The sequence below is a fragment of the Manis pentadactyla genome, chromosome 5 (assembly GCF_030020395.1).
Source record: "Manis pentadactyla isolate mManPen7 chromosome 5, mManPen7.hap1, whole genome shotgun sequence".
Taxonomy (NCBI): Eukaryota; Metazoa; Chordata; class Mammalia; order Pholidota; family Manidae; genus Manis; species Manis pentadactyla.
This window is the reverse complement of record NC_080023.1, coordinates 133,989,090-134,001,452: the sequence shown is the minus strand read 5'-3', so window position 1 is coordinate 134,001,452 and position 12,363 is coordinate 133,989,090. Positions and strand designations below refer to the sequence as shown.

The window sequence follows — 12,363 nt, the reverse complement described above, 5'->3', positions numbered from 1 at the left end:
GCATATAGATGGGTCTTGGTTTCTTATCCATTCTGTTACTCTGTGTCTTTTGATTGGCGCATTCAGTCCATTTACATTTAGGGTGATTATTGAAAGATATGTACTTATTGCCATTGCAGGCTTTAGGTTTGTGGTTACCAGAGGTTCAAGGGTAGCTTCATTACTATCTAGCCATCTAACTTAACTCTCTTATTAAGCTATTATAAACACAGTCTGATGATTCTTTATTTCCCTCCCTTCTTCTTCCTCCTCCTCCATTCTTTATATGTTAGGTGTTCTATTCTGTACTCTTTTGTGTGTCCTTTGATTTTGTGGGTAGTTGATTTTATTTTTTGCCTTTAGTTAGTATTTGGTTGGTCTGCTTTCTTTGGTGTGATTTTATTTTCTCTGTTGACATCTATTTAGCCTTAGGAGTGCTTCCATCTAGAGCAGTCCCTTTAAAATAACCTATAGAAGTGGTTTGTGGGAGGCAAATTCCCTCACCTTCTGTTTGTCTGGAAATTGTTTAATCCCTCCTTCATATTTAAACGGTAATCGTGCTGGATACAAATATTCTTGGTTCGAGGTCCTTCTGTTTCATTGCATTAAATATATCATGCCATTCTCTTCTGGCCTGTAATGTTTCTGTTAAGAAGAATGATGATAGCCTGATGGGTTTTCCTTTGTAGGTGACCTTTTTTCTCTCTCTGGCTGCCTTTAATATTCTGTCCTTGTCTTTGATCTTTGCCATTTTAATAATGATATGTCTTGGTGTTGTCCTCCTTGGGACCCTTGTGTTGGGAGTTCTTTGGGCCTCCATGGTCTGAGAGACTATTTCCTCCCCCAGTTTGGGGAAGTTTTCAGCAATTATTATTTCAAAGACACTTTCTGTTCCTTTTTGTTTCTCTTCTTCTTCTGGTACTCCTATAATGCGAATATTGTTCTGTTTGGATTAGTCGCACAGTTCTCTTAATATTTTTTCATTCCTGGAGATCCTTTTATCTCTCTCTTCCTCAGCTTCTCTGTATTCCTGTTCTCTGATTTCTATTCCATTAACGGCCTCTTGCACCTCATCCAGTCTTCTCTTAAGTCCTTCCAGAGATTGTTTTATTTCTGTATTCTCCCTCCCTACTTGGTCCTTTACATATTGTATATTTCTGTGCAACTCCATCAGTGTGGTTATGACCTTTATTTTGAATTCTTTTTCAGGAAGATTTGTTAAGTGTATCTCCCCAGGCCCTCTCTCAGGGGTTGCCTGGGTAATTCTGGACTGGACCAAATTCTTCTGTCTTTCCATGGCGATAGAGGTAGCTGTAGGCAGGTAGCACGTGTGTCAGCTGGGAGAACAAAGTCCTTTCCTGTTTTGCTGGTCGCCTTGCCCTTCTCTGCTGCCTGTGTCAGTTACCCGCACTCATGGAACAGCCTCTGGATTAATCCCCTATGCTGCCGTGGGCGGGGTTGCCGTCAGGGTAGCCCAGAGCCCTGTGGGGAGTGGCAGGCGTGCCGGGTATGCTCTCCTTCAAGAGCGGCACCCCTTCGCACCTTGCCCCAGTTTCTTCTGCCTGCACTGGGCAGCTGCATACTGGTAGCAGCCTTTGGGTCTGGCCTGGGTAGCTGCATGCTGGGAGGAGATTCTGGGCAGCTGCTGGGGGCGCGGCCACTCCCGGGCCCCTCGGCCGCCAGGCACTGCTCCCAGGCCGCTCCACCGCCGGCTCGTGCAGCCACTCCTGGGCCGCTCTGCCGCCACCTCAAGGGCGTGCGGCCACTCTCAAGCTACTGGGCCGCTGTGTCGGGGTCCACGTGGCTGGGGGAATGACTGGCAGGCTGCTTATCACTGTGAGGGGCTTCAGAGCTGCACTGCTGTCCAGTGGGTTAGGGTGCCTGGAGTTCCCCAGGGTTCCCAATTGCTGGGCTGAGTGTGCCGAGACGATTTCATCCAGCTGTGAGGTCCCTGTCCCTTTAATACTTTCAAAAAGCATTCACTTTTCTTTTGTCCCAGGGGAGCTGTTTGTGGGGGACCCGCTTGCAGATTTTGCTTTTCCATTCTAATATCCAGCACACTGTGCACTGTGTGTCTGTGTTCCCGGTGCAAATTACTAGAGCTAGTTGTTTAGCAGTCCTGGGCTTTCACTCTCTCCCCGCTCCAACTCCTTTCCTCCCATCAGGGAGCTGGGGTTGGGGGAGTGCTTGGGTCCCACTGGGCTGTGGCTTGTTTCTTACCCCCTTCATGAGATGCTGATTTCTTGGAGATATAGATGCAGCCTGGCTGTTGTACTGTATCCACTGGTTTCTTTTTTAGGAATAGTTGTATTTGTTGTATTTTCAAATATATATATGGTTTTGGGAGGAGATTTCCACTGCCCTACTCATGCCACCATCTTGGTTCCACCTCCCCTATTTATTGTTCTTTTTAAAAATTCTTGGCTGTCTGGTAAATTAATTCTACCTTTTCCAGTAGAGTTTGTTTACTTTGTTATCTTTGTTTTTTGTGTTTCTTATGTACAGTCTTGATTTTCTTTCCCTGTGAATACATAGTCCCTTAGTCTTGTAGTTTACACCTGTGGGAATAGGGCAAAAGCCTGGTTCCTACTTTTCACCCTCTTGGCAAGTTTTGTAAAATGTGAGCTTCTGGGTTCAGCCACTTCCCACTCTCACCTTTTCCCATAATCAGGTAAGTTCACCTCTCAGGACTTCTGGGCCCAGTGCTACTTTTTCCCTCCCTCTGCTCTTATTGCCTGAAGTCATGGAGTGCCCAGAGGCTGTGCATGGTATGTACCCTCCACCACAGGAAAGCTTCATCTCTGCTCTTAATACTACCCCTCTAGCTGATGCTTGCTGGCAAAGTCAGTTGGCAGAGATCTACCCAGAACAGAGGTTGGGAGAGGAAGTGGCCTAACCAGGGAGCTCCCCCATCCCCATCTGTGGTGCAGAGCCTGCCTCTACTTTTAGCCACCCTTTTGTGCCTCGCCTATTCCCAGGCATCTGGTCTCCCTTGGGACTTCTCTAAGCCTTGGGTTTCCATCTTCACTCTCATTTTTGTGGCATCTCCCAAGTTAGGTGTGAGCAACAGACCCAGCAACCCACCTAATACTCCATTTCATTGACAAGTAGAAGTTTGAAGAAACTCAGTTAACATTTTTCAAAGTTATTTGACTTTGGAATGCTTTTCCCCCCACCATTTTGTCACTCAACACAACTAAGTTGAGTACTTAATATATATGTGCTAAGCACTGTATTAGCAGTGAATTAAAATGCCCATGCCTTGTAGAGCTGACTCCATGAATAGCAAGATGACAGTACTAACTCATTGAACCAGCAGGATCATTTCCTGCGAGGGGAGTCTAGGGGACTGAAGGGGGTAGGGGACAGCAGTACTATTCTGGTTGGGGTGGTCAAGGCAGCCTTTCTGTAGAGGTAACACTTGAGCTAAGTCCTGATCCACAGGAGGAGCCAGGATGAAGAAGGTTCAGGGCAGAAGTCCAGCCAGGCCCTAAGGCAGGAGTTGGTTTGGTGTTTGGGGCTGGAGCATAGTGGGTGGTGGAAGGTGAGGCCACACAGGTGCTGGGGGCCAGATCCTGCAGGTTACTGGTAAAGAGTTTGAACTGTATTCTGAATACAGTTGACCCTTGAACAATGGAGGGGTTAGGACACCAACCATCCACATAGGCAGAAATCCACATGTAACCATTGACTCCTCAAAAACTGTACTAATAGTCTACTGATGATGGGAAGCCTTACCAGTAACATAAACAGTAGATTCACAAGTTTTGTATGTTGTATGTCTTATATGTATACTTACAATAAAGTAAGCCAGAGAAAAGAACATGTTTTAAAATTGTCCCAAATCTCCAAAAATTTTTCCAACATATTTATTGAAGTGGACCTGTGCACTTGAGCCCATGCTATTCAAGGGTCAACTATATAGAAGCCAAGTAGAAGTTGTGATCAAGAGAAGTGAATTTGTTTTTAAGAAAGGAATCCAGCTGTCAGTGGAGAGTGGCTGATATGGGGGGAGGGTGGCAGCAGGGAGACCAATGGCAGTGGTCCAGGCAGAGGTCGAGCATGTTTAGAGTAGGATGAAAGCGGGGAGGGGAGGAAGTTGGGGTACTGTGCAACATCTGTGGCATCCACAGAACTGCCCTTGAGTCATTAGCCAATGGCATAGGGGTTGGTTTTTCAGTTGTCTGTTTCTATATTTCAAACCACCCCAAAAGTTAAGCGACTTAAAACAGTATCTATTTCATATTTCTTCTGATTCTGGGAGTTGACTAGGCTCAAGTGCATAGTAGTTCTACTCCATGCACTGAAGGCTGGGGTTGCTTTTGGTTGCCTCAGCTGGGAACAGGGTCAGGACTGGCCTGAGGAGGATGGCCTCTCTCTGGCAGAGGCCATCTCCATGTTGCCTGTAGTCATTCTTCTGTCTAGCCTGGACACCGTGCAGCCAGACTGGAAGAGGGAGAAGCAAAAGCTGCCTGTTCTCTACGGCCTGGGCTCAAAAGTCCCAGAATGTGACGTGCGGGGAAAGTGAAGGTTCCTATGGCCAGGATCCTCACTGAACCTAAACCACTTCATGATGTAACTGGCCTGTTGCTAGGCTACTGCTTCCACACCCATAGGCTATAAGCTATTATGAACAGAGTCACTCTATAAAGAGCTCAGCCCAGTGCTTTGGGCGGAGGCAGAGACACTAGTGCTTGACCTACTGCCATGAGAACAAGCCGGGTAATAAACCCTTTCTCCCCAGGAACAGTTCTGCCGTCATTTCTTTGGTCACATTGAATCCATAGTGAACTTGCCTGGGGCTGAAACCCATTGGCAAGACATGACGTCTGCCACTTTCTGGTTGGTCAGATCCTGTCGCAGGCCTGGCGCCAATTCTAGGGGAGGAGAAGTGAACTCTGCTTGTTGATATGAGGGGCCGTGTGTACCCACAGGCATTGAAGGAATGGGCCACATTTGTAAACTGTACACCACAGCTCTGAGTTTCACTTTGAAACTTACTTTAAAGTCAAGGAAGAATTTCAAAGTTGTCCTTTGAAAGTTTTGGTGTCCAGTTTGGGAGAGTAATGAAAGCAAATTATAAAAGAAGGAATTCTTGCTTTTCTTCCAACAGTTACTTTCTAGGCTACCAGTACACTAATTCCACAAAACAACTCAGGTTTCTCAACTCCATCCAACCCTTGGCAAGCTACTTACAAACGTGATTTTTAATCTTCCATCCGAACTCTTTGCTATAAAACCCTAATTGCACCTGTTCTGTTACTACATGACTGAGGGCCCTGGAGCAGCACTCTCTGGTGCTGACATTTCCCGTCGGGCTCCCAGGGTGAAACGCACCCTTCTGTTAGGACACCCACCTCAAGAACAAAAACCACCTCCTCGCTGAACCTCTGGCAGGGTCTCTCTGCTACCGTGATTTGTTTTAGGGGTGAGAATTGACATTAGTCCTACTTTTGTCAGTTTACTCGTTGGAATAGAGACATTTTAATAAATCTATACACAGGTGTAGTGATAACTGGCTCCTATGATCTTGTGGAGATCAGAGACTACTAATAAAGCATGGGCCATGTGTATGTTACCTCATTGACACTAGTGCTGGTTAGTATTTGATGAACGGATTGAAGGTATAATATAGACAAAATGAAACCTAGGGAAGCTGTAAACCCAGTGATCAATTCTGCATTTCACTCACTTAAATGACTTATGAATTTTTTTAAAAGCCTTAAAATTTTTAAAGTTATTTTGCTTTTAAACTGTTAAAACTAGGATCAGTCCCTTTTTTTATAGCTAATTTTATGTGAAGATACTTATGAAGCTTCTCTTGAAACGTGAACTTTCCAAATAATACAAAAAGACCTGCTTTCTAATACCAAAAAATGTCATAAGTACTAATTAATGGAAATCAAACCCATCCTTTGAGTAATTTTATTTTTATATAACCAGCGTTTCTTTCTTGTAGACTGCCTTGCCGTCCAGGAAAGGATTTCGGCACCAGACCACTAAGTTCCTGTATCGTTTGGTGGGATCAGAAGATCCGGCTGTGGACCAGAGTATCGTCAGCCCTTACACTTCTCGGGTCTTAAAACCTTACATCAGGTATGTGGGGAAGAGCCACGATGTCATGTGTGTCAAGAGATGAGGAATAATGTTCGTGGTTTCTGTGCCTGGTTCCCCTGTTGAGTTAATTTCAAAACCTGTGAGCGGACATTGGCAAGGACTGAGCGGGCTCTCTGTCCAGTCTCATGCTTGGTTGTTTCAACTGCCTTTTTTTTGCAGAAAGGATGTTCCTTTGAAAAGAATGAAAAAAAGAAGGAAAAGTTAACTGTTAGATTTCATTATGATTATTAAACTCTTTGTTTTGTTTTAAAATTTAAGGTTTATATATTTAACAGTCTCTTTGAAATGAAAAGATTGGAGATGTCTTAATAGGGCCAGTATCTGGGCTAATGAGGGTGGTTAACTAGGCAATGCCGTGGAAGCAGTGCTGGCTAGGAGGCCCCAGTGCTGTCTTCCACTGTGACTGAGAGCACGTTGTCCTCGTTGACCAGACTTGTCTGCAGCTCCATGGTACCCTTGCCTGGTACCGCCTTCTGGGGCAGACACAGGGAGGCAGCTGGGCCCCTGCTCCAGGTCCCCTTGTCCCTAGCGCTCTCCAGCTGCCATGGCCGTTTTGGACCTTCTGTCCTGGGCTCTGTCCCGGGTCAGAGCACTCAGGGTTGAGCTGGGATGCTGTCTCTGTCCTCACTCTGCTCGTTGAGGCTCCCCACCCCAGGCAGAGTTCCTGGCCAGTACAGACGAGTTTGGTCTGATGAATGTTAGAACAGTTAGAACAGTTTAAATTTGATACCAGAAAAGAATTGTAGCTGTTATCAAGCTAGCTGCCATATAAAGGAGCACAAATTAGTTTCAAATTTCAAGCAGATCTCAAAGAGTTTGTGTGAATCATATGGCTGGGAAGAATACTGGGTATCTCTCTTAACTTGAATTTGTTTACTTTCTGTGGTCCTGGAGGCGTGATTACGAAACAAAGCCACCCAAACTGCAGCTCCTGTCAGAGATCCGCTCCCACCTGCACAGGAGTGACCCCCACTGGATGCCTGAGCCCGACGCACCTCTGGATTACTGCTATGTCCGGCCAAACCACATCCCCACAATAAACTCCATGTGTCAGGAGTTTTTCTGGCCCGGTATGTTCCCCTTCCCAAACTAAGCAGATCAGTTTTCTGTATAGTTCACTTAAATAATTTTTAGAGTTACAGTATGTCATGTGACTCTAAACCCTTTACTCATATGTTTGCATTTAGTTTGTCTCTACTAACAAAGAAATATTAAAATATGAGCACATCTTTCTTTCCTAAGATCAAGAGGAAGCCAACAATTAAAGTAATGAACAGTGTTTTTGTTTGTTTCTCTTTCCTGTTTGTCTCTGTTTCCAGAGTAAAAGATTCATCCTGTTTTGCTTCTGCATATATTTAGATACCAGGTAATGTCTATCAATAATACAGACTGGTAGCCTGGGTGTGTTTGGGTGCTTGATTTTTGCTTAATAACTGTGTATGCCTTATTTATTTAGCTAGTCCTTAGTGAGTGTTGGTACAGCCCAAATATGTTTTTAAAAAGCCAAATACCCCTATCACAGATTGAAAATAAAAGTAAATCTGGTAAGAGTCACTTTATCAGCCTTATTATATTGTCTCTCTGAAGACCAAACTATCAGTTAAAGGAACACATTTTCCTTGCTAAGTATAAACATGTTCCTTGTGGATCTGCTTTCCACCTGCTTTGAAAAATAAAGGAATTATTGCCTGTCTTCCAGATGTTAGATGAGATTCCCTAGGATTGGAGCGGGGTCATCTTTATTGTCTCTGAACACCACGTAATAGTGCATGTGGTGGTGGTGATGGGCTCGTTCTTTCGGGAGTGGAAAGGGACATTCTGTGGAGTGCCTGTTTCCTGCCCCTAGGCCAAGTGCCTCCGTACATTATGCATGGGTCCACTCTTTATTTACCCCTTTTTGTAAAATGTAGCATTTTTACAAAAGAGCCTATAAATTGTACATGTGTGAGGTAAAGAACACAATAATAAGGGCACTCGGATTCTTTACCCGCCCCGCAGTCTTGGTATGCTCTCATCTCACACAGTGCGGAATTACAAGGCTGAGACTCTTAATGAGCCAGCCGGTGCAGGCTGAGTTCAAGGCCAGTGTGTCTGGTCCCGGGCCTGCTGCTCTCTGCTACCCACCCTATCCTGCGTCTCTTCTTTTAACATATATACTTAGCAAAGATGATAATTTTGGTATTTTCCAAAATTCACTTTTATTTTTATGATCTGAATCTGAAGTGTCTATGCTAGTATCTTTGTCTTCAGTTTTGGTTTTTAGGCCACAGGTATAGCTGAAGGTACCAACTGAACCGCTCGGTGTTCATTAATCCCAAAAGGCCATGCTCTGAATCCCTGTCTCTTTCCTCAGGTGTCGACCTGTCTGAGTGCCTACAGTACCCAGACTTCAGTGTGGTCGTCCTGTATAAGAAAGTCATCATCGCCTTTGGCTTCATGGTTCCTGATGTGAAGTACAATGAAGCTTACATTTCATTTCTGTTTGTCCATCCTGAATGGAGAAGAGCAGGGATCGCGACTTTCATGATTTATCATCTGATTCAGGTAAGTCGTCCATGCTCATCATCTCCCGGTTTGCCTCAGCTCCCTGAAGACCTGGAGAGGGGATGAAGCCACTGGGCTTCCCAGGCACAGCCCAGTGGTGTGCGTTGCCTCGAGCCACATGAAAGAAAGCCAGTTGCCATCATGCGTGAGGCCATTAAAACACAGAGACAGAAATCTTTTGCCCCTCTAAAATAGGACTGCCATCAGACTCAGGTTTCAGAGAAACCAGTTGGTGAACATGTGTAGTAGATAAAATGAGAAAAAATACCCAAAAGCAAGAGCCAGAAGCACCGTGTGCCGTCTGTTTGGTAACTGCAGCTGCTCTTAGAGTTGCCACAGCATGACTCTGAGAAGTGAAAGTGGAACTCTGATTTTTAGTTTTGTTTTTTGCTTTTACTGAGTTATGACTGACAACACCATTTTACTAGTTTTAAGTGTACAACATAACTATTTGGTATTTGTATATACCACATAATGATCGCCACGGTAATCCAGTTAACATCCATTGTCATAATAGACACAAAAATTTTCTTTTCTTGTGATGAGAGCTTTTAAGATCCATTCTCTTAGCAGCTTTCAAGTATGGAATACAGTATTATTGACTATAGTTTACATCTCCCTGACTGGTTCTATGAATAGAAGTTTATACCTTTTAACTCCTTTGCTCATTTCACCCACCCACTGTGTCTGACAACCACCAGTCTGTTGTCTGAGTCTATTAGTTCAGATTTTTGTTTTTTGGTCTTAGATTCCACATATAAATGAGATTATACAGTATTTGTCTTTCTCTGTCTGACTTATTTCACTTTTCATAATGCCCTCAATGTCCATTCATGTTATTAAAAAGGCTTTAAATATTGTGGGGAAACTGTATCAATCAGTGGTATGTAGTGTCACTCCTGATTGTTTTAAATTTTGCTATTACTGTATAAGCTCCTATGGACTTGCTAAGACTTGATTCTAATACTGAATTATAATTCATCCTTTGATATATCTGTTTCTCCTGAAGAAAATACACCAAATATTTATATACTAACCTCAGGAAAACATGCAGTGATCCTCCCCAGCCTCCCCCAGAATTTTCTGGTAACTTTAGAAACTGTTTGCTGTGGAAGATTATGTGATGTGCACAAGATTCCTTTCAAACAGAGGATCAAGATGGCAAAATGTTGTTTCTCCAGTTTTTAAAGAAACTTGCTCAGCAATTCCCAAATGTTAGAACCTTAAAATCATTTTCCTTGAAATTGCTTTCTTGTCTCCTCCCTTGCCAATTAACATATGTGCTACCTTGTGTTGTCTGCAGATGAGACCTTCTCAGTTATTCAGACATCTCTCTTTCTCTGTCCCACCCCTCCCTGGCTCTCAGAAGTGACCTGTGTTCATCTTCCAGCCTATCAGAACACCCACAGGATTGCCACAGGATTTCTGCCTTTTCCTTCATCGGCAAGGGCCTGAGGGCAGGGCAGGGATGACATTTTGATGTGTGTGCATGATACAAGGCAGGAGTCGCCCTTCCTGAGCACTCACCATGTGGGTGGTGGAGCCTCATCTGTGTATGCGGTGCCTGGCCCCCAGCCAGACCACAAACCAGCCAAGACACAGTGCTGCTCAGGCAGTGGCACCCGGTGATGGCCGTGGTCAGGCCCTGCATGTCTGCAGTGTAAAGAACATTAGTGTCACTGCATGAAATGCATTTTATACGCTCAAAACACACTCTTGTCCTAGGTATACTAGTATTTTTTTGTTGTCCTGAAAATGCCTTTGGATGCAGTATGTAAATTAAGCAGAGAAAAGCAGGTAGCTGTTTAACTTTGACAGAGGCCCCTTAAATAGAGGCCTTCGGGAACCATGGATTATAAAATCTCCAGGACCCTATTCACTTCAGATTCAGTGCCTTCCTCATTAAAAAGCAAATTCTTAGTTTATATGACTTTGGGGGTGCTTTATTCTGTGTAGGTAATTAAAGAATCTAAGAACCTGTGTTGATAGAACTGTTACTCTTTCCCCTAGGATTAGATCAATGATAAATACAGAAATCCCAGTTTTGAGATGCTAATTATGTCAGTTTGGACGGTTGGAAGCTAAGCTTTAGGATTCAGAAGGTCTATACAGGTTCTTCAGGATTATAATGAAGCAAAAGTCATAATATTTCATATCTGGCCACATAATTTATCATCTTTTTTAGTAGGTCTACGGAGGGAATTTTTATAAGTTTGTGGATGCAGTTTAAAAAGCAGAGCTTCTCATTTTGTTCTGTATCTTCAAGATTGCCATAGTGCTTGGTGTTGATATGTTTGACTTATTTAAGCATAATTGCATTATAAATAATGCAGTTGACGATAAAATACCCCCTTGGCCCTTGCTTCATAGAGAGAAAATCACCCAGAATACCATCAACTTAGTCTTGATGAGCATGTTAGTGACTGTTTGGATCAGCAGAATATCATTCAGTTACTAGCTGTTGCTAGGTGTTGCAATGTCTCAGCTCCGGTCCTGATTTCTCCAGCTTCCATAACTAGCTACCTACACTTAAAAGAGTTTCTTCACCTACTCATTTTCCCTCAGGCTTTTTCATTTTCATCTTGTATTTTTCCACTCCTGACAGACTTGCATGGGCAAGGATGTAACCCTTCACGTCTCGGCAAGCAACCCCGCTATGCTGCTATACCAGAAGTTTGGATTCAAGACTGAAGAGTATGTTTTAGATTTTTATGACAAATATTACCCCTTGGAGAGCACAGAGTGTAAACATGCCTTCTTCCTGAGGCTCCGACGCTGATGTGAATACAACTCTTCACGGAAGGACACGTGCTGTCAGACTGGGCTTCATGGGGACCTAAAGGCAGTTGCTCCTTTCACTGTGTGTTCTCATCTTCTCTGCAGTTAGCCCTTCATTCCGCCTCTCTCACCTGAGATGAGAACAGCATTGGGCAGTGGGATGAGGCATGAGCAGCCCTTTGGCAAATCACTGTCCAGTCCTCTCTTCAGCCATAGCTTGGGACTCCACAGTGAACCAAAACTGAAAGATGCCATGTCCTCCTTCCACCCGACAGTTTGTAAGAATAAAAGAGTAGTTACACTGATACGCTTTGTGGGAGGGGAGGGAATCTGTCCTAACTTAAAGGATGACAGAATGAGATGGTATCAAAGATTCATGTGGCCCAGAGGCACCCTCCTGTTCTGGGAAGATGAGAGACCAGGAGAAGATTCCATAAAGGGATACCAACCCTTCTCCCAGCTGTTAAAGTTGTTCATTGAATCCAGGAGGGCTTATGGGGCACAGAGGTTCTGTTGTCTGTTACTGATTTTGGTCACAGTTAAAATAATAAACTAAATGTTTGGTCTGTATGTTGCCTCACCTGTTCTGCTGGTAGCACCTCCCGCCAGGGGCTTTGGCCTGGGGTAGAGAATCTGCTCTCCCTGTGCCTGTGAAGCAGCTCTGGGGTTGGAGTGGCTGAGCAACCTGCTGTGCAGACAGTGCTGCTGGACGGAGGTGTGGGTGGTGGAGGAGCACCACCGTGGACAGAACCTGCATCATCTGCAGGATGGAGCTGTTTGGCACCTGTGGGTGTGCACATGGACGGTCCATCAGGTGTTTTTGGATCCAGCAGGCACATTTCCAAAAGTCTCAGATGTTCTCAAATAAAAATCTTTCCTTGTAACAATCCATGGCCATAAATTCAATGTAATCAGTTGGCTTTCAAACTCTCTTAAATTAAGAGC

General features: G+C 44.2%; 1 protein-coding gene across 1 annotated transcript in view; it reads left to right on the top strand.

Annotated features, from left to right (window-relative positions):
• The window catches only part of KAT14 (lysine acetyltransferase 14), a 53,279-nt gene extending 41,291 nt beyond the window's left edge, over positions 1-11,988 (top strand). Inside the window, exons 7-10 of the mRNA XM_036892172.2 lie at positions 5,939-6,075; positions 6,991-7,166; positions 8,450-8,640; positions 11,246-11,988. Coding sequence (XP_036748067.1) covers positions 5,939-6,075; positions 6,991-7,166; positions 8,450-8,640; positions 11,246-11,419 — 678 coding nt within the window. The 3' untranslated portion in view covers positions 11,420-11,988. The remainder of the gene's footprint in view (positions 1-5,938; positions 6,076-6,990; positions 7,167-8,449; positions 8,641-11,245) is intronic.
• The last annotated feature ends 375 nt before the right edge of the window (positions 11,989-12,363 follow it).